The sequence below is a fragment of the Balearica regulorum genome, chromosome 5 (assembly GCF_011004875.1).
Source record: "Balearica regulorum gibbericeps isolate bBalReg1 chromosome 5, bBalReg1.pri, whole genome shotgun sequence".
In the NCBI taxonomy this organism is placed as follows: Eukaryota; Metazoa; Chordata; class Aves; order Gruiformes; family Gruidae; genus Balearica; species Balearica regulorum.
Window position 1 is genome coordinate 65,179,742 of NC_046188.1, and position 22,134 is coordinate 65,201,875.

At 37.7% G+C, this 22,134-nt stretch overlaps 1 protein-coding gene across 1 annotated transcript in view; it reads right to left on the minus strand.

Moving 5' to 3' along the window:
- Positions 1-22,134, minus strand: part of LOC104633488 (leucine zipper protein 2) — a 204,193-nt gene that overhangs the window by 35,653 nt on the left and 146,406 nt on the right. Inside the window, exons 8-9 of the mRNA XM_075755336.1 lie at positions 10,989-11,063; positions 7,299-7,463 (exon numbers count right to left, since the gene is read on the minus strand). Coding sequence (XP_075611451.1) covers positions 7,299-7,463; positions 10,989-11,063 — 240 coding nt within the window. The remainder of the gene's footprint in view (positions 1-7,298; positions 7,464-10,988; positions 11,064-22,134) is intronic.

The following is a 22,134-nucleotide window of genomic DNA, read 5'->3' on the forward strand; positions in this document are numbered from 1 at the left end:
CTATGGTTGGCATCTAGTTAATCATAATGAGAATAAAAGTCTATAAGCCCAGAGAGAGCTATAAAAAGCAGAACAGGAGAGACTTACATGAAGAAATAGGTCATGGTAGTCATGCTTCTGCAATTAACTTACCTTTTATCTTTTTAAAAACAAATTTCTTACTACATTAGCCTTACGGATACTCATAGTACCTGAGATTTCTATGCTAAGTGCCTTGGAAGGAGACATGTATTCCTTACTCTTTTTGAAATTAAATTCTAAAACAATGGATAGTGTCATTTTTCAATGCTATTTTATTCTCATAATGCTAATGTGTCAGGAAAGGGTTATATGATTGTATGTCATTACTGTGTATTACAAAACCTAGGTGACTCTGCATTTGGTAATTACCTTTTTCTTTTTTTAATTACAGTTTTCCAATCCCTGTGCTGAATGCAATGATCTACAGGTCACTGAAACTGCAAGGTGGCGGTGGTATCTCATTAACTCTGGCAGAAGCAAAGTTTGAGGCAACAACAGTAGAAGAGCACTGAGGTACCACAGAGGCAGAGTTCCTAAGGCTTTAATGAAGCATCAGTCTATTCACTGCCCTCAGTGCTCTTGCTGTTTACTTACAGCTGACCACAGATACTATATTTTTTGCCCTTAGGGTCAACCTCTGTTACCTCTGATAAAGTTGTGAGGATGCACACTTTTTTTCCCCTCAATTATGAGCACACAATTTCCAAATAAATCCAAGCATGCCATGCTATATCTGTATTGATTTGTATTATCCTGGAGTTCAATTAAATGAAAAGTTTTCCTCTATGTGTTTTTCACAATTACATAGAATTTTCCTTTACCATCACAGGAAGCAAAACAGACGTAATTTTTGTTTAAAATTCGTCGTTGTTTCAAGGCTAACTTTATATTTTACGATCTTTTAGAAACAGACCCTTTCAACAAAGCTGCCCCAGACAACACTGGACCGACTGCTCTCTGAGATCTGAATGCTTATTTCATAGGAAAAGAAATAGCCTAATGAGATTTATTATTCTTAACTTTAAGGAAGGAATAGATGTCAGAAGGCAATACTTAGCTAGACAGAATGAGACAATAATGCTGAAAAGTAGTAAGTTAGAGTAGAAATTATGAGGAGTATCTAGTGACAAAGGACAGGAGAATGCAAGAAAGCAGGGAAAAAGAGGAAAAAAACCCCCGACTACTAAATCCTTTCTCTACCCTCATGGTCTGAAGTACCAGACAGATGCAGAGAATGATTCGGGGAACAGCAAGGAAGTATGCAGCAATGGAAAATTGGAAAAGAACAGTCACAAATATTTTATGTTTTAAAGCCTTGGTTGTCCAAATCCACAAAACAGAGACTATGTTACCTAAAGACATATACATATTGTGAATATCCAATTAATTTCACTAATATCTTTTTAAAATCAGCTTAGCATCTGTTATTTTCCAGAAGTCCATTTGCCCATCTTCTGGTCTCTGGAATGGGGTTATTACACACAAGATTTGGGGTGCTTCCTAACATAATGCCATAATGTCAGTTTGCAATGTAATGCCTAGAGAGAAATAACTTCCAAGTTACGTTTTCAGCATGTTAAACAGAGGTCATGCTGAGTAAAGATAATCACAGAATGGTTGAGGTTGGAAGGGACCTTAAAGCTCATCTAGTTCCACCTCCCTGCCATGGGCAGGGACACCGTCCACTCGCCCAGGTTGCCCAAAGCCCCATCCCACCTGGCCTTGAACACTTCCAGGGATGGGGCATCCACAGCTTCTCTGGGCAACCTGTGCCAGGGCGTCACCACCCTCACAGGGAAGAATTTCTTCCCAATATCTCATCTAAACCTATCTTCTTACAGTTTAAAGCCATTACCCTTTGTTCTATCACTACATGCCCTTGTAAATAGTCCTTCGCCAGCTTTCAATATAATCAGACACATTAGAAAAGCTTTCAACGTCTTAATCTTTTTGTGTTGTCTCATAGATTCTTGAGCAAAGAATTTGCAATTGCTTTGTTCAAAGGGTCACAACCTTCATTTACACTGGAATATCATGATAAATTACATGAACAGTAATAGCTCTGATTTTAGAAAACAGAAATTATTTCCTTAAGTAATTTGTTCTGATTTAGGTTTCTTTCTTGACCCACAGAGGGAGATGAGCTGATATATTGCTACATTCAGCTGGTTAATTTTCCATTAATCTGAAGCTATTTTGCTAATTTTCTAGGATCTACAAAAACTCTTAAAAGACAGTTTAAAAAGTTTGTTCAGTCTTCATAAATATGGATTGAGTGCAATGTAGAAATGGACACATACAACTATGTTTTTTAAATTTCTAGTCAATTAGATAATTATAATATACTATAGTATTACCAGTAATATGATAATAATTGTATAACTGATATTTAGTACAAATAAATAATTATTATATTATTTTACATATAAATATTTATATCAATCATTTCTACTTTTGTAGAATGAAATGGATAAGGTCTATAGCCTAAGAAATATTGTACCTTCCCAGATAAATCATAGAACCTTGATAAATGTTCTTTTTTAAAAAATCAAACCCCCCAATTAAATTAGTGAAGAAGCTAAGACTCTTGGCACGACAATCATATTTTTTCAGCAGCCTTGCTCTGTATCTGTAGTAGATGCTCAGTATCTCTACACTCATAGAGTGAGTGAGCTTAAATTTAACCTAAATACATGATTTCTGTACCAACACGGAAAACTCACCCTCTTAATTTACTATATGGACATTTCAAAATGCTTTTCAGAGTCTACCTTGTTTCTTGACCAGCTTTCCAGACTCATACCTTCTTTGAACAGTCTCAGAAGCTTTCCTCATTCCTGCTCCAACAAAAAACCTTTCTTATGCATAATAAAAAAAGTTCCCCAAAAGTTCCTATGATTTAGGCTGATAAAGTAAAATTTTAAATAATTCTTGTTTTCTACAACTGATTTTTGTTGTTGTTGGGAGTTTTTTGGTGTGGTTTTTTGTTGTTTTTTTTTTTTTTTTTTTTTGGCTGGCAAAGGCTAACAAGTTTTTATTAACATTGCCCCCAGATAAGAAAAGCACTTCGGAGTTGTTCTTTATTGTTGACTACTTCCTGATGGTGAATGAAGTATTTCTATTTCCAGATAAAAGGAGGATGGCCCAGAGTACTTTAACTTTTCTGAATTTTTACACTGATTAGTGTATACTGGAGTCCGCAATATTCACAATATATGTGAGGCAGAGGCAATGGCTCCTTGCAGGAGTTCTTACCACAAAGTAATGCATTTTTTGGTGAGATCTTTAAATCTGTTAACAATGGAGTGGTAGTTCCCTTTTCAGTCTGAACTATACCCTTCTACGGAAGGATAATTCTCATTCTTATTCAGCCTGTATTTCCTCCAGCAAGACTAGGACACTGAAGTGGCATTTGTAGGTGTTCTTTCCACCTACGCTATCTACAATACGGGAGGGGGTGTTAATCTCCACAGCTTGAAATTCATGTGTACTTCCTCTCTTAAGATGCAGTTCACAAAATACACAAAAACCACAGGGTATTTACAAGTGAGGGAATTCGTTTGGGGAATACATAAAACAATGTTTTTGCATTAAGCAACACCACTACAGAACAAACCAGTCACTATTATTCTGGTATCTGTGTCACTGTATTCACCATCATTTATGTATTCAACCTCGCTACTGGAAATAGACTTTTCTTCTGTTTCACTTCTGATTTCGGTTTGCCATTAATTTTCCACAGGGTTACTATAGCTCATTATATTGCATTCGAAGCACAGGTATCTTTACACTGCAGAGCCAAAGATAGTTGAATGATAACTTTTTTTTTCTATAAGGTATATTAACATTTTTTAGAAAGAGGCACTGAAAAAATACGGAGTAAGAATGCATTCCACCTATTAACTCCATATATATTCACAGAGTTGTTTGTTATGCCAAGATGCAGTAAGCGCGGAAAATGCCTCCGTAGGAAGGCAGTACCAGCGCTCTGATTCACGGATTACACCAACCCACGTTTCCAAAGCAGGGAGCCTAGTCAATGTTACGGTTTCCATCCATTAACAATACTTTATAAGTACCCAGGCCCTTAGGCACTCATCTGGAGATCAAAAAGGAAAAGTGGAGTTTCCGTCCTCCTCCTTTCTCTTCATTTTTCTCTTTCCTCGTGACCTCTGTAATGGGAAGGAGGCAAGGAAACTGCTACACCACAAGGCAGAGCCGACAACTCTAACCTAGTTTGGAAGCATTTTCCACCGGCAGATCAAAGAATGGTTATTGCTGTGACATTACAGTGCAGAACTATATAATAAAAATAATTGTCAACAATCCAGAAAGTTACAGACCTCCTAGTTCCGGATTAATGACCAGCCTGCTGGATATGCTTGCTTTTAGACATTAGTGTCATTGCACTTGTATGCACAGAGCCTTAAATCCATTTGTAAAAGTCAATGCTTTCACCACCGGTATCGGTGTTACGACAGGTCCATGACAGGTAAAACGGGTTTGAAAATGGGTCTCAAATATTAGTGCCAATTCAAATGGTAAATTCTGTACTTTACGTTCTTGTATATTGTAAATATTAACTCATTTAAGACGTGCCACAAAACGCACCTCAGACTGGTACTGCTTTTGGTGACTTTAAGGGAACTCGGTCTATGATTTAAATCATAAGAATTTCCCATTACTACCCACTCTTCCAAATCACGGAGCTATCCAGAACAACAACTGTTTTGCACAATTTCAGGCACTTCTATGCACTGTTTTATGTTTCTTTATATCACAATCTCTAGGAAAAAACAAAATACCTCCCTAGGAAATCAATTTTTAAAATGAACCTTCACAAGATATTTGGCAATTTGCTTTCCTAATTATCCTTTCTACACCATGTTCTTGTGTTAAATATCATCTCTAACAAGCACTCAGGCACTATAGCTACCAATTATGAATACAAATATACAACCTACTTATTTCCTTTTTTTTTTTTTTTTTTTTTTTAGAAGCAGAAAGCACCCTAATCCCAGGGATAATTGTCCCCGAGTGATACATACGGTATCATACAGCATATGACGTGCCCTTCAATGGATTTAAAATAAGTTTGACGGTTTTAGGAAGCAATTTTTAGGCTGGATGAAAATATCTTTGAAATAAGAGATTTACCAGACAAATCATCATTTCTTTCCTGAGGTGAAACTGCTGCTCATCAGACACGACAAGATGCATAAGTGCTGCTCATCTGAAGGTCCCATTTTTACATACAAAAACATATTTAAGTTATCACACACATTTATATTCACCTAAAAATACTAGACTGCTACATCAAAATGTTTCTGCAAATCTAATTTAAAAAAAAAAAAAAAAAAAGAAAAAGCTATGTATCTCTAGTTAGAGTTAGTTGGTTTGTAAGAGGAAGGAAAAGCCAAGGAAAAGATACATAAGAATGGATGTCATCATAAAAAAGCCTTCTATAATACAGCTCAAGCACAGAGGGTATAATTCTGGACTGACTATGATTCTTTGACAACCTGTTTCACAGTAGCAGATTTCAGTGGTTTTATAATCACAGATAATGCACAGTTTTATAATAAGGAGGTGTCAATGTGTGGAAGAAGAGGATTGCAGACCATTATTTTCTCAGACATTTTCATGGCATATGCCAAGTGCAGAGAAATGTGAGCGATGTCGATTAAAGAGGCAGTATAACTTATCCAAGCACTTTTGGGTACAGAGGACAAAATACTGGTTCTCACAAGGCTGGAGCACGGAAATACTGATACATTTTACAAACAGGAACATTAAACGCAAAATCTATATGATCACAGAGAAAGGAAAGAAAAGTATTCTGTGTTTCAGTCAAATACTAAAAAAAAAAAATCTAATTCTCATCTCTACACTTTATGCCTGGTTCCTTTATTGCAGTAATACCTGTAAAACCAAGAAGACCTCAAATGCTTCAAAGGCTCTATACCAATCTGAAATACAGGGCCTTATCCCTCAGTACATCTAAGCTTTCATGACAGAGGCACAAACACTTCCAGCCTGAAGAGAAGGACAGTAAGAACAAGATAGACAATTCTACAGCCACATTAAGTAGGAAAAATGTGCTCCTGAGATCCCAGAGTGAAGCTCAATCTTCCTGACTTAAAAAAGTAGAGTCCACTCTCCTGCAGAACACAGAACTAGTGATCTTAGTCTTAATGAGCACTACTATCGCCATGTGCTGCTATTAATTCAGTGCTTTGTTTCCAGAGGTAATAATTTTGGGGAAGAAGGTTTCCTCCTATAAAACAGTTATCAAGGAACCGACAATCATTATTCGAAGAGTAGCAATGTGAGATCCAATTTTATAACTATATTCTGTTTTCTGAAATTATATTTCAATTTTAATTACATACAGAAAGATTGCTAATTTTTGGATTCAGCCTCTGTACTGAGTAACAACAGCTGCCATATAAAAATTACAAATTGGCTATGAGTTAGCAATTCCTACTTATATTTCAGGAAAGACTTTTGGAATATAAGGAGAACATTAAAGTGTCCTTCAGTCATTTTTCTGTAAAATTTCCTTTTTAATTGAAATCACAGATTTCTTCTAGGTCTATTGAATCAGTTGAATACATGAGCAAAATGTAACACTGGAGATTAAAATTATCAGGACAGTTGTTAATCACTGTAAATCTCAACTGTATTAAAATGCTTCAATCTATTGAATCAAAAAATTTTTGATGGATTTTTTTCTTTCTCATGCTTTCTCCGAAACTGCCCTTCCCATCTTGCATGACTGGAATATCACCTACGGCCCATTATCAATTCCATAAATCCCTTCTGGCAAATTTTGATTTGGGTGTCCCAGACTATTTTATATTTTTATATCAGTCTTTTTCACTAAAAAACCCCACGATAAGCAAAACCTGTCTTACTGTTTTGTAATATATTACCACAAAGTCACTATCAGTGCCCGACAGGTAAATAATCCTATAAATTAGCATCTTCACTTGTTTTAGATGCAAATGCATCTTCCTTGTAGATTTGTTATGCAGACATGGTCCATTTAGCAAGTGATAGACAGAACTTTGCTCCCCAACAAAAAAAGTAGCTGCTTCCCAACTTTAAAAAAAAAAAAAAAAAGTTTATCGACATCAAAAACACACTTAGAATTATCCTCAAAATTCATCCTAATCTTTCAATGAATTCAAAACCCTCCTTAGTTCCAGTTGGATGCTTTTACAGGACAAACTTTCACAGACATTCAAAAAAATAAAACGAGAGAGAAACCATACCTTGGTGCTCGTCACTTGAAATGGAACTTTTGAGCCCTTTGTAACTGGGGATGTCAGCTTCTCAGCTGGTTTTGAAGGGATTAGATTCGTAGCGGGAGGCTGATTGTGCAGAACAGAAGACAGGCAAAGCTGCACGGTCTCCTTCAGAGCTTTCAGCTGTGACTCCTGCGGAAAATAAGAAATCATCAGCTCTCTAAGACGTGTTATTATGAACAGAATTGCTTGCTTTCTCTCTCTGCATTAAACCAAGTATTTATGAGCAGCTGCTGCTGCTTTTTCTTATTAACGGAAGAAATTAAGGCTGTTTAAAGCAGTTTTTTAAATATGATTAGGTTACCGTGCATTACACAACAAACTCCCTAGAAAGTTATTGCACTTTTCCCTTTCCCCCATGTGGTTTTATCCACAATACTGCAAATAATTATTAAATATTATTTTACCTGAAAAGAACCAAAAATATAATCTACCAAATATCATACAGCGTCCAAACTTTTCCGTTAATAGTTACAGAAAAGTAAATGTTCATAAATATTGCAAAGACACAGAACGTGCCTATAAATACAGGCTACATCAGCACATTTCAACCTTCAAATATTTTTTTGAGGATACATAAATCAAGGTATACCGTGGCAAAAGTTGATGGAAAATACATGTATAAGTAACATTACACACTATATACTACGTATGTGAAATATTACTTGTATAATATAAAAATATTTCAGTTATTCAAATCCTAAGCAATGGCATTTGGCATCCACCACCTTGTTTTAGTTTATTTGCTAAACAGGTATTTTTTAGAACCTGAGAAATATTCTATGTTTTACATTAGATAAGCTTCCCCTGAACTGGAACCAGGGAATGTATCTCATAACCGGGAAAATCTGAACGTTCCTTTAAAAAAAACAAACCAACCCAGTGAGTAGGGTACATTTCAATGGCAGGATCAAAGACAACCATAAAAAGATTATTAATGCACAGAATGGTAAGGAAAAATCAAAGCAAGAGGAGATAGAGTTTCATTTGTTTGCAAACAGACAAAATTGAATGTCTTTCCCTTCAGACGTGTGCAGTGAGGAGGAATGCTAGTTTACCATCAAAGAGGACAGCACTTTGTATGAATTACTTATTAACATGTATGAACCCTGAGTCAGGCTGATAGTCTCTGACCTAATGGCAACGTAAAAGGGAAAGGATTACTTTATCCATCTGACTCAGGGATCTTTTAATTTCTAATTGACAACAGAAGATCTTAGCGTACATCTTTTCGTGTAATATGTCTTTTCCCCTACCTTTTCAAGTGACTGCACAGAGAACATAAATCACCATTTGACATAGTCAAAATAAGCTCAGACACCAAACTGGCAAAGGTAGCAGACTGTCTAATTTTGCTTGAAGACATGGACTCGGCCATTATAGCACTATATGACCCTAATGCTCCCTGAAAATCACGCTGATCCGAAACCATGCTCCTCCCATCTGGAAATCCTGCTGGATAATTTCTCATCCTCTCATCTCCCGCCCCTGCCATCCAGTGCTTGTTCTCCCTTGGCTACAGCCAGCCATTTTGCCATTCCAAAGGTAAAATCAGAATAGATCATATTGTTTTCATCCTGTGGATCTCGTGATAGGAGACGTATAAATGGGCAGCACAAGAGTACAACTTAAGGAAGCACTATTGGAACCAGGGATGTCATTTGACAAAGTTCTCGGTAACCTTGCACAGATGCGATTGTGGTCAAAATAGGCTGCTCGCTGCTCAAAATACTGTCAACACATAATGCATGCCTTCAGATTTCCCAGATCTGTTCATACTCTTGTCATGTGGTTGGATTCAATATAGAATAATTTAGGTTGTGGTAATGCACAATTTGTCAGTCTTCCAAGGGTCCATCACTGGAACTAGAAAAGTGCTGTAGTGTAAATAGACTTGAGAGACACTAAGCCCACTGTCAGCACAAAATAATATTTAATAAGAAAGTCTGATAACCTCCCAAAAGAAAAATACAAATTAATGCCTATTTATAGGCACAGCTTGAGATTCACTCACTCAAATATTCATTTCAAATACAGCTCATGTTCCAAAAATGCACATTGCTCTGCACATTGCTTCCATTCCTTTAGCTGAAACTACGTATGCTAACACTGTCCAAACAGTTAAGGCCAAGTCTTTTCTGAAGACGTGGATGGACCATTGGCCATCTCTAACTTTCCAGCTCATAGTTCACATAAAAAAGCTCTTAACGAGGGGGAAAAGGTACCTACAACTTAAATGGTCTTACCCTGCAGTTAGAACTAGTCAAACACGGGTATTTTTAGTCTCATAAAACTGTCTCACAATTCTCACTGGCATGAACTTGGGTTTTTTCCTTTATTTACACTGCTTTTTTTTTTTTTTTTTTCCGCTTGCCATTTCCACTGCACTTTCACAGCACGTAAGCAATGATGCCATCCAATATCCAATGACTCTCTCGATGATTTGCAAGATGATGACACTGGGCTTCTGGTAAACCTGGAGAACCATAACTGAGTCCTAAATTAAAATTCTATAATATTTAATAGGAAAGAAACAGAGGGTCAGAGGAGTCAGTTGGGTGTGCTGCAAATCCCCTTTTAATTTGCAGACAGAATCCCTTAATAGCGTTCTCATTAAAAGTTCCTGATGTCAAACGTTCTTTGCTTTCTCCTTCACAACTGTCTGCATGATAATGAATAACTGCATTTAGAAGACATCTACGGCAAGCATTGCTCTCTTGCCATTGCCACAGACGGTATATTGGCACTAACGAGAGACCACGTCTGTGAGTGTTATACGTGCAAAGGAGAAACATACTTAATTTTTAAAGTAATACGTGGAGCAGTTCAGTTCAGTGTGCTAACAAGAAACACGTGACAGATCACCAGATGACGCGCACACAGGTTTGAATAATGCTACTGTGAGCATTGCTTACATAGATGACATTTTGCAATGCTGGATGCAAATCCTCACTCCAGAGGATGATTTCTGTGATTGCAATATCATAGATTAAAGAAAAATGCTTTTAGTGCAAGATGCATACTTTTTTTTAGATGTCTAATGGAACCTGAAAATACTAGAAAACTAAACCAAAAAAGTATTTTTTGATAGCGTATTGACTTTTTTTTCCTTTCTGATTCACTGCTTCCCTATTGCATGAGATTTTCTTCCCAGCTGCCCTAAATGTAGAGGAAAGTTCCCCTGTGGCACAGCTGACAGGAGGAACGTGTCCTGCTTTGTCCCCTCCCTGACGTGAGTGGGCACCTCTGCCCACAGGACAGAGAGCTCTGTCACATCAGTCCCACCTAACGAGAGACTGACCCATTGCTGTACTGCATCCTACTCGGAACTAGAACGAAACCTCAGACAAAAACGTATCGTTACAGGCACGTTCTCATTAATGTACTTTTGCACATAAAGAACTGTAGCATTCGGCTTTCTGTGGGGTTTGGAGACGTTTCTTTCTAATTTGATTGCCGTCTTAAATAACTTTGCAGCTGTACTTAACTTCATGCATCATAATTTGTTCCACTGATTTCAGTAGCATTACTCCCAGGTACAGGCAATTAAGTATGCATCTAAATCATTGCGAGACTTCCATTTGTTTTTGTCAAATTACACTGGAACATTCAGAGCCGATAGAGATAAACACGCTTACATTACGTTACACTTCTTACTTTGTCAAGGGCTGCCTTTTCCAATTCATCTTTTGCAACTGCTAGTTTTTGCTCCAGATCTGTTAGCTGTTGTGCCTGTGGGAATAAAGAAGAAAAAGCTGATGCAATCTACAATGCGGTTTTTCCCCTGTAATTTTTCTATGCAGTGCCTGTGAGAGAGGAAAGGATATAAATTCTACAAGTAATATATATGAATTGGGTCAGAAAAGTAATATATATGAATTGGGTCAGAATTGCTTGCGAAAAGACCAGGCCTCAAGGGATACATTTTTCCCTGAGAACAAGTGTATTTTTATGTAAGAACTGGGCTCAAATCCGCTCCATTTATGTGAATGCAAGTTTACTCTAATTTCAATGTCAGCAGCCAAAGTAATTCCATAAAGTATTTAGAATTATGCCATAATATCCTTCCGGAAAATGCAAAGTATTCAAACAGTTTTTATTATTTTGTTCATTTATTTGACTTCTGTTTGTAATCTGAAACACTATTTTGTAGTTTTATACACTGAGACGCTAACATTAACATAACTTGGCATAAACAGAAATTAGAAAACCCCTGAACGTTCATGCATGTAGACACCTTATCAAATGCTACTAGCTGCTGGTATACAAGGAGTTAACTCCAGATTTGTTTCTCCATCTCCTTCCCTGGAAATATAAAAGGAAAATTCACAATAATAGCAAGTTATGAAACCATAGGGAAAGCATTTGGGGAGATTTGTGTTTGAAGTCAGGGTCAGGCAAGCAGCCTGCGCCCTGCGCGAATGGACTGTTGGCATTTTATATGCTGTAACATTATTTTCCTGCATAGTCCTTCAGGAGGAGATCGGGCTTTTTACAACACAGATGCAATGTATTGAGCACAGGCGTTCAGGAGATGCTTTTAAATCCTCAGCAAAAAAAAGACAATAAATTTCTCTCCTCTTTCCTAGGAGCTAGATACACCTCTAACAGACTGCTCGCTTTAGGGAAATACATTATCTGCAAAAACTTCCCATTTTAGGGAAGCAGGAGCTCCCAGATTCCTGCAGTTCTCTGCCCCGTCATCAATAGCACATTACCATGCAAGCAAAGGGAATAAGGCAGTTATATTTTACTGTTGTATTTGCAAAAACTGCCCACTAGTTGTTTTCCCTGTTTATGAAGGGAACCGTAGAGAAAGACACTGGGCTACCCAGTTATCCTTTCTCTCTGAAATTCTGATTAGGTAATGCACATTTGGTGCATACAAAATAATTGGATCAAGTTCTCATTTCTCAGTTAAAGAGCAACACTTTTTCATTTTGACCCAACATCTGCAAGCACCCCATGCTCACCAGGTTTTCTGAAGTTCATCCCCAGCCAGATACTATTTTCTTGCCGGACTTTTCAAGACCACATGCACTCCGCTGACTGTAGCATAGCTTAATGTATAGCCATACAACATAAATGCTGCTTAGCATAAACCCCACAAAACATGGTTAACTTGGTCTCTGTGTGGGGGCAATGACAGCGCTTCCAGCACATATCATAGCTGATGTGCATTAGCTTAGAGAAGCCTGTAGTCCTCATCAGATACTTCAAGTGACATTTATTAGCATTAGGCATAAAACAACTATGAGGATTAGGCACAGGCTGATAAAATGACAAAAGCCTGGCATTTTCAGTTCCCTGCTCATGTAAAGAACTACTTAGTAGCATTTTGAAACAGGATTAGGCATTTATCTGCAGATTTATCAGAGCAGCCACAGTTTCATTAGTCAAAATCACACATGATTAGGCAATCCTGCTTAAAGCCGAAGACAACTGTTTGCTCAGATGCAGGGAAGTCTCTTGTGAATGCAGTCCCCAATTTCCACACCTGATACCAGTCGCTGTCACACACACACCACAGATTAGAGCACTGGTTTGGCTCCCCAGTCTGGCAACAGAGCATCCAATCCAATACAGAAAGAATACTTCCATTTCATTAGAATTTGCAAAATTTAACTGCACTTATCATTGTCTTATTAGAGCAAAACCTAACAGATATATAAGAATTTTTCTAGAGTTCAGCAACATTTGCATTTATTACTAAATACAGTACATAGTATCACTTACAATAAACATGGTCCCAGTCAATGTTTGAAAGACTGATCGTTAAGGTTGGCTCTATCCGACGCAGAGACAGTTCTCATTAGATACTAGAACTAGACCAAGTAATTACTCATATGATTAACATTTTAATTATTGCTACTTATTAAACTATTTTTACAGGACAGTTATACAAATTAATACATTTTCAATTAATGAGAACCAAGATTTGAAAAACAGTATATATAATTAAATCATTTGCATTGCCATTAAAAAGGAACTGACACAAAATAAGGTTTGCATGATAAACGAAAGGCCAGGGTGGCATCTCTGATGGTGTGCATTGCTAAAGGATTAGAATCACACGGATAGTGACGCATTGCTGCGTGGCGTGGGCCAGACAACTAGGAAATGTCTCCATTCAGCACCATCTGCTTTATGGTTTAAATCAGTGGAATAGCAGAGCGGAAGTTATGAATTTCAGGATGCCTGGTTTTCTTCAACACGTGCGTTATGTAGCATCTGAAAATCCGGGTAGTTGATAGGAAGCAGGTAACGGCGATTACAGGTGACTCCTGCCGCTTTCCTTGCAGGGGAATGCCTGGTGCTATGTAACACCTTGTGCTCAGTCAAAGTGCAGCCATATCAAAAATCAAGTTGGAGGAAAAGTGTTTAATTTTGTTAATTGCTGCCTACCATTAGAAAGAATTCATTAATCTAACGCATTGTCCTAACACTGCTCATATCGAGTAAAACATTTTTCCGTCTGTGGTGAAAAGGTATTTGTCCAAAGGACAGGCTCACACGTATTCACAAAGTCTTTCTGAATGTATCACGTATTGAATCTTATTCTTATTTTTGGTAATATCATCGTATTTTGATGGACTTTTTCTGTAACTTTCACAGATTACTAAGATAATAGGCCAGTGATATCAATCCAACTGACATCAAGTGGGAATAAAATCCTGGCACTAAAAATGCATTTTTGATGAACCATTTGAGCGTAGTGACCCAAAACTGCAGAACAATCAATTTTTTTTCCTGATTTTATTTTTTTTTCTCTCTCAAGGCTGAATTCATATTGTAATAGTTTCACTACCCTTTTAATTTAGAAGTTTTTTTAGGGAGCCTAATTCAATTGATGTGGCTTGGATACTGAATAAAGAAAAAGGACAACATACCAGTAGAACTACATAAGCCCAATACTGATAAGGAGGAAAGTGCCTTTAAAAAGCATAGCCTGGAAAAACTTAAAAATATTAAGTTTCTCTTCAGCATTCTTGTAGAATCAGGTCTTACAGAGAAAACAGTGAGATAAATCATTTTTTTCATTCTTGGAAAGACTGCACTGAGCAATTACTGTCAGTGAAGTACACTTTTCTAACTCACTGTACTTACCTTTACTCATTGTGAATTACATTACACAAAATGCCCACATTTAAATTCTTCCAGGCATAAATATAAAAAGCAAAAAGAAAATCTAGTCTGATTTCAAATAGATAGAGAGAAATCTAAATTGACAGGGTTGGTTGGTTTTTTTTAATGAGTAATTCAAACCAGACAGAATTTCTGCATATAAATAAAAAAAAAAAAAAAAAAAATAGAAGGAAATGCCTACATGCCTTTAGGATGATGACTTGTTCAAGAATTTATAAATATCATATCAATACAATCTAGGTAGTTGGGATGTTCATGTTCCTCAAAGTCACACAAAAGCAATAAAACAGGGATGAGAGAGAAGGTTTGCACTCTAAAAAACAGTGGCTAGAAGCTTTACACTTCTCACACTTCTTTAGTCATGTTAGAAGGAGAAAAACATTCACTAGTGGTCTTTTGTGTACCTTTGGAGAAGTTATAACTTTTGCCTGTTCTAAAAAATTAATCCTTTCAATGATCTTTCTTGCGACAAACAAACCCACATAAATACAATGAGTAAATTACTGTTGGATTATGTATTGTTGATAATAACGTGGTACTTTACAAATAAGCTCCAAATATGGCTCCTTTAAATGTTCTTGTTGGTATTTTACCCTGAAATGGTAGATCTGAACTTTCTCCCAAACCTGACTAGTCCATAGGCTTTTCCAGAGACATCTCCTCCTCCAAGGCCTCCCGTTTCTTCTCAGGAGTCAGGCAAAACCTAAAGCTTCTCACGCAGGAGGTGAATTACTAGACTTTTCCTGAAGGTACAGGTCAGCAAAACCAGGCTGTGATCCTATTTCTGTGTACAATCTAACAAACCCAATAACACAATGACTCGTTGAAAAAAAGAAAAATCCTATTTCCTTCTGAAAAAATCCCAGAAACAGGACCCCTTAGTATGATCAAACACTGCATGTGCTGCCTGGAGTCAGAAGGAGGACAGAGGGAGGGGTGCCCACCTTAACATTTCGGTCTTATTTGATCCCAGATCTATTCCAGGTTAATAGCGGGATACGAATTCCACCCCCAGAATAAGCAAGGGTTATGGTCCAGGTCAGGCGGGTGACGGGGCTGCCCGGCTGTATAGCTATTACAAATACTGCACGCTTGTTAGCACAGCCAAAAAATGTTTTTATAAAAGGCTTTCTAGCATTTCTTTCCCAGAAACTTTGTACAGCATGTCAATGTGGAATATAAAGTATATAGTGATGGCTTTTGCTGCTGCTGGTTTCTTTGTTTTGTTTGTGGTTTGCCTTTTTTTTAAACTTGTAACTGTGTAAAATACTCAGGGGAAAAAAACAAAAAGAAACAAAACACTTCCATTCCCTTTCTTTTCCTTATACAAATATTTTCAAAGGGTTGGGGGTTTTTTGTTTTGTTTTTCCAGAAAAGGCTAGGTTATGGCTTCACATTAGAAGGATTACTCACACGTGCAGAGATAAACTTAGTCATGACTGCATTTTCTTCACTTCAACACATAATAAATTGGGATTTTATTTGTTTTTTACAAAACTTTTAAGGATGTACTGCTGTTTATTGAGGACAAAAGAATCACACATTCTGCTTAATTAGAAAACATGATTGACTAAGTGATGTTTAATCACACGTTAAATAGATTGGATATTCTGAACTCTATTTTCCCCTGCATAGTCCTTAAATAAATGTGTATGAAGAAAGAGAAAATATTTACTGTACAAATTTTTATTTTATAATTGATTATATTTTCTAACTAGGACAACTTTTTAATTGTAAACCACTTCACTAGAAATTCGAATAAATTATCTGGTAAACACAATTCTACTGTGCTTATCCTACAAGCATTATTTGTATCTTAGAAAAAGAGACTTATGCTTCTAAATTGTACTGTTTACTGTAGCACAAGGTGTTAAATGCAACCGAGAACAACAGGTTTTGGCAGCTATTCCATTTAATCAGATGTGCAGCAAAACCCAGACGTTCAGCAACGTCTGAATTACATTTCAAGCACATACAACAAGAAAAAACGTCAGTTAAAAACATAATTTTTGCAAAGACTCACAGCTTTTACGTTTTCTTAATGCTCATTACTACCACAATGCTTTTCTCTCTCATTTGTGACTGTTCTGGATGTACATTTAAAAAAGTAAGACAGAACCTTTGGTTTTAGCACCAGTTGTTATGTCCGATGGATAACCAATCCACATGATTACAGCAACCTGCTGGTCTTTCTCTTCTGAGTCAGTCGTCTTTAAATGGTTGTATTGCTTATTTTAGCAGTAAGAGAACAAACGCTAAGGGGATAAGCATTTTAAAACTCATTTTAGGCATACCAGAATGCTCCACACCTCTGTCAGTAGTGTGTTGGAAACATTTACTACTACTTTTCTTGAGTGAGAATCAGTGTTTGTCAAGAGATAACTATCTTAAAACTTCCCATTTTGAAAACATTACCTCCTATTCAGCTGATGAATAAAGTAAAACCTAACACGTTCAGCACATTCTGGATTTCAACGTGTGCCAGGTGCCACCGAGGATCTGGTGCCCAAGGCGCCACCTTGGCTGCTGCTCCTCCAGCCTCTCTGGTTCCAAGGAAAGTCAACGTGCATGGGGCCGATGGCTGGTGCCTGCTCTTCCTTTTCACAATTTTTCGTGTTCGTGCCTGGCCATTTGTGGTGGGTTGACCCTGGCTGAGGGCCAGGTGCCCACCAGAGCCGCTCTATCACTCCCCTCTTTCATTAGACAGGGGAGAAAAGGTACAATGAAAAAAAAAAAACTTACGGGTCGAGATAAGGACAGGGAGAGATCATTCTCTAATTATCATCACGAGTAAAACAGGCCGCTTCTTCATCCTCAGGGGGAGGACTCATCGTTCCCCCGCTCCAGCGTGGGGTCCCTCTCACAGGAGACAGTCCTTCACGGCCTTCTCCAACGTGAGTCTCTCCCATGGGGTGCAGACCTTCAGGAGCAGACTGCTCCAGCGTGGGTCCCCCACGGGGTCACAAGTCCTGCCAGCAAACCTGCTCTGGCGTGGGCTCCTCTCTCCATGGATCCACAGGTCCTGCCAGGAGCTTGCTCCAGCGCGGGCTTCCCACGGGGCCACAGCCTCCTTCAGGTGCCTCCACCTGCTCCGGTGTGGGGTCCTCCACGGGCTGCAGGTGGAATCGCTACACCCCCTCATCCTCCCTCCATGGGCTGCAGGGGGACAGCCTGCTTCACCATGGTCTTCACCACGGGCTGCAGGGGAATCTCTGCTCCGGTGTCTGGAGCACCTCCTGCCCCTCCTTCTGCACTGACCTTGGTGTCTGCAGATGTTCTTACATCTTCTCACTCCTCTCTCTGGCTGCAAAAGCGCTCTCTAACTGTTTTTTCCCCTTCTTAAATATGTTATCACAGAGGCGCTGATTGGCTTGGCCTTGGCCAGCGGTGGGTCCGTCTTGGAGCCGGCTGGCATTGGCTCTGTCAGACACAGGGGAAGATTCTAGCAGCTTCTCACAGAAGCCACCCCTGTAGCCCCCCCGCTACCAAAACCTTGCCACGCAAAACCAACACACCATTCCTTCCCTTACTGCACAGAGGCTGACAGCACATCTTGTCTCAATATCCTCAGCATAAAAAGTTTTCAGGTCTAATATTTCAGAAAAAGACATTTGTCTTGGCAATTTCTACAGTGCTTACTGCTGCAGAAGCTTAAATGTTGAAAAAAAATTGATTGTTCCAAAACAGCTGGTCACAAAGTGTACTTCTGGCATCAGCATTACTCATACAACATCTTGCCCCCTTTTGACATAGAGCACTCATGGATCCAGATCCCTAGTTTTAATAGAAAACATTCTCTCTTTTTCCTGCTACATTTTTACAGAAGATGAGGCTGTGACTCCTCTTTCAGCTTCTCCTATGTCTTTCCCTCAGTTCTACTCTTTTCTCTGACGTTTGAGAAGTTTGGAATTTTTCAATATGTGACAAATTTTTGAAATTTTTTCAACCCTACTGGGCACACTCAAAATCATTATTATAATTAAACCATTTGGAAAATATCAGTCAAAGTTCCAATCAATTTCAATTTGATAACAATAGTAAACCTCTCCTCGTTTTAGCGGGTGCTGGATCAGGTCTGTAAGTTGATTGAGTAGCAGTATGCTGCCAGTTAAACGTGGAGCTGCTGCTGCTGCTAGATTTAAGTAACCTTGTCTCATGCTGGTTATTGGCTGGCCTTGTCTCACGCAGTAGCTCAGACTAGCTATTTAAGACTACATTACCTTCTAATGCAAGTCCATATCCTTAAGGTCGCATCCTCAGGGCTTAAAGGAAACTTAAAATTGAATTTTGCAGTTCATTAAAAAAAGCTACAACAATTTTTCATGCTCAAAACTGTGTTGTAAAAAGTGTACTGACAATAAACTAATAGACCAGAATTACTACCTACTGGAACGATATTCAGATTTTGCAAATCTGTGATTTCCAAAACTGCATGAAACCCATTAAAAAAATAGTCAAAAGAGATTTGTTTCAATAGAGAGACCAATGAATTATGTTAATACATAATCCAATGTCCTTACTGGGAAATATATACAATGACATCCCTCCACGTTCTTGTATGACACTTATCTCTTTATATTAAAGAATTCCCGTGTCTGCAAACAGCTTGTAAGCATTTTTGAGCAGCCAATTACGTCTAGATCTTCAGGCCCCTCCTGTGTTGCTAACATATTACGCATTAACACATTACTAATGATTATAAAGTCATAACAACAATATACAAAATGCTAAAATATGGCATTCAAAATGGAAACTAGGCACCAGCAAAAAGATGCCAAGGTAAACAGTGACACCTACTTCCTAAGCAACACACACATAATCTAGTCTACATGCATTTTTGTCAATGTTGTGAAAATAGACTATACCACCATTCAGGGGAAAAAAATTTACCTACTACAAAAGAAACCAAATTAAAAAAACCCAACAAACACAACAACAAAACAAACCCAAAAGAAATCTTGTACTTCATGAAAAGAAGTAGTACTTACTCACCCCACAGCGATAAAAGACCACGTAACAGAAGATGAGGAAATATTCGCTATACTATGTTATCTCAGCAAGATAGCTATCTGAAAAGTAATCATGCCATCTCCTACCACCCGAACATCAACCACAGGTATCTATGCAACAGCCCTAATACATTTTACAAAAATCAATTAAGCAAATTTCAATTTCCTGTCTCTCCCAGGGACCTCAGCTGCTACTGAGAGAAACAACTCAACAATTCCCTGTCTTAAAGCATTTTTCTACATCCACTAAGTAGCCAGATCTACTCACAAATAATTGAAAACCTGAAAACCAAAATTACAAATCCAACAGTAGGCAACATCCAAATACATATCTAAAAGTGTACAAACATATTGACTCAATCAAGAAAAAAAAATCCCAAAGTGAATAATCAACAAAAGCATTATAAAAACCAACAAAACCCATCATAAACATCCTCACTTGGAGAGAAAAAACAAAATCTAGCCGTTTCTAAGACTGAATTACCACGTGCAGCAAGAGTTATAGGGTTCCTAAACCATGAAGACTAAATCCAATGCTCGTAATACTACAGAGTAGAAATACCTCAAGGAAGATCCCACAATCTCTTATCTTAGAACTCAAAGAAAACATCAATTCTCACTCATGACTTTAACCCATAAAACCCTGCACAGCCTAGCCCATCAGTCATCCACCTCAGAATGCAGCCTGCCAGCTTCATCAGCAAAAAAACCCTGGCACAAAGTTCATATTCAATTCCATTATTCTCAAAACAGCAGAAAATTGAATTCTGTAAAATTATTGCATTCTAGAAATCCACAGATAAATAGAATAATCTTCATATAACAGCAACTTCGAAAATTAATAATAAAAAAAAAATCTACAATACACTTCCATTTCTTCAGCCATCAATGCAATTGCTTTCAGGAATATCCTTACAATTTTCTTCCTGTCATCAAGATGACTTTCAACAAACAAGGATAGTCCTTGAAGAAAACACACCTATTTTCAAGCAAGTCATCAAAATAATAGCTGTACATGATCACACTGCAACGTGAAAATTCAGCTCTCCCTAGCAACGTGCTTCTCGCTGTCATACATCACCAGACACAGCAACTTCTGTGAAAGAGCCCTAAATACTGATTAAGCTATTAAACATGTAATTACCTTGTTTTGCAAATGCTTTAAAAGAAAAATACTATCAATCTTACTATCTGGCTTTGCACAAACCAATGTACACAAATGGAACCAGAGCACGAAATGCAAACCACTCCATAAGTTCTAGGCTTGTAGACAACCTGATCTGCATGTGTAACCACCAAATCCTGGATCTGTTACTCACAAACGTTTAGTAATATCAGCACAAAGATCATAATTCCTGAGCTAAAGATAAAGAAAAGCATTTTGCAATACTTGCAGCCATGATATCGTCTCCTATGCTCAGAGATCTTTTCTACAAAAGAACAAATCGTAGTTTGAAATAATTACTCAAAATAATACTACTGAGGTCATCTCTCAAAGTCTGGAGTAAATGGCATGTGATGTCATTGACCCAAAGTATTACTTAAGCCTTTCTGCCCCAAATTATTTTAAATTTTTTTTTGGTGGGTTGACATATGATTTATTTCCACCACCATCTCCACCCCTTTTCCGCCAAATTTGAATGCTACGGTACACAGTACCTTTTTTTAGGAGTAGCCCTAAATTTTTAGACTAATTTTTTTAGGCAAAAGATCATTTTTCTCTCTAATATGACTCTGTACAATTACAGATTGATAAGAGTTTTCACTTGATTGTTTTCTTTTGGTCGTGGCTGTGCATCATCCTTCTATTGCTTTAGGAAGTGGTATTAGGCTCTGAGATCTCAGTTCCTTACAGACTCAGCAGAATGGATGAAGAACCTTAAGACTGGAAAAATAAGAAGTGTGATACACATCTTCAGAAAGACAGAAATGGAAGAAGTCATGACTTATAGATCCATTAGTATGACATTCATTTTTGGAAAAGTACTGGAAAGAATAGTCAGACTACCTCTCTAAGGGACAGAGCTTTCTTTGGCATATGTATCATTCACGAACTGAACACTGAACTAAACATATACTCATTAAATATCGTGGTGACATCAAACCAGAACTCTATGTGTCATAAAAGATGGGATTTATCTAAACTTATTGTGACAAACTGGAAAAAAATAAGATGACATTCACTAAAGACAAATATAAGACACTAAATACAGACAGGAATAATCAATAAAACAAATAGAGAATCTAGAACAGTAGGGATGAATGACTCAAGATGATATCACCACTGAGTATGTCATGCTTTTGTAGAAAAGGCAAAGAATACTGTGAGTACAGACACAGTTCTTTGCTCTGCTCAGCATGAGTGAAACGTCCGGCTGGACTTCAGTGTCCATTTAGGGCACTGCAAATGGATGGAGACCAAAGAAAACAAGTTCAGATATGACTAACACAAAGCATTAATGGTATACAAACACGGACCGAAGTAAGACTGGCAAAAAAATTCTACATGTGTTAATCTAAAAAACAAGAATACTGTGAGAGTCACAGGATAACAAATCTCAAAATATGCAAAATGAAAAAAAAAATCTACTTCCCAAGTCTATGGGAGATACCATTATGACGAAATGGCTTCAATTTCAGTAAGAAAA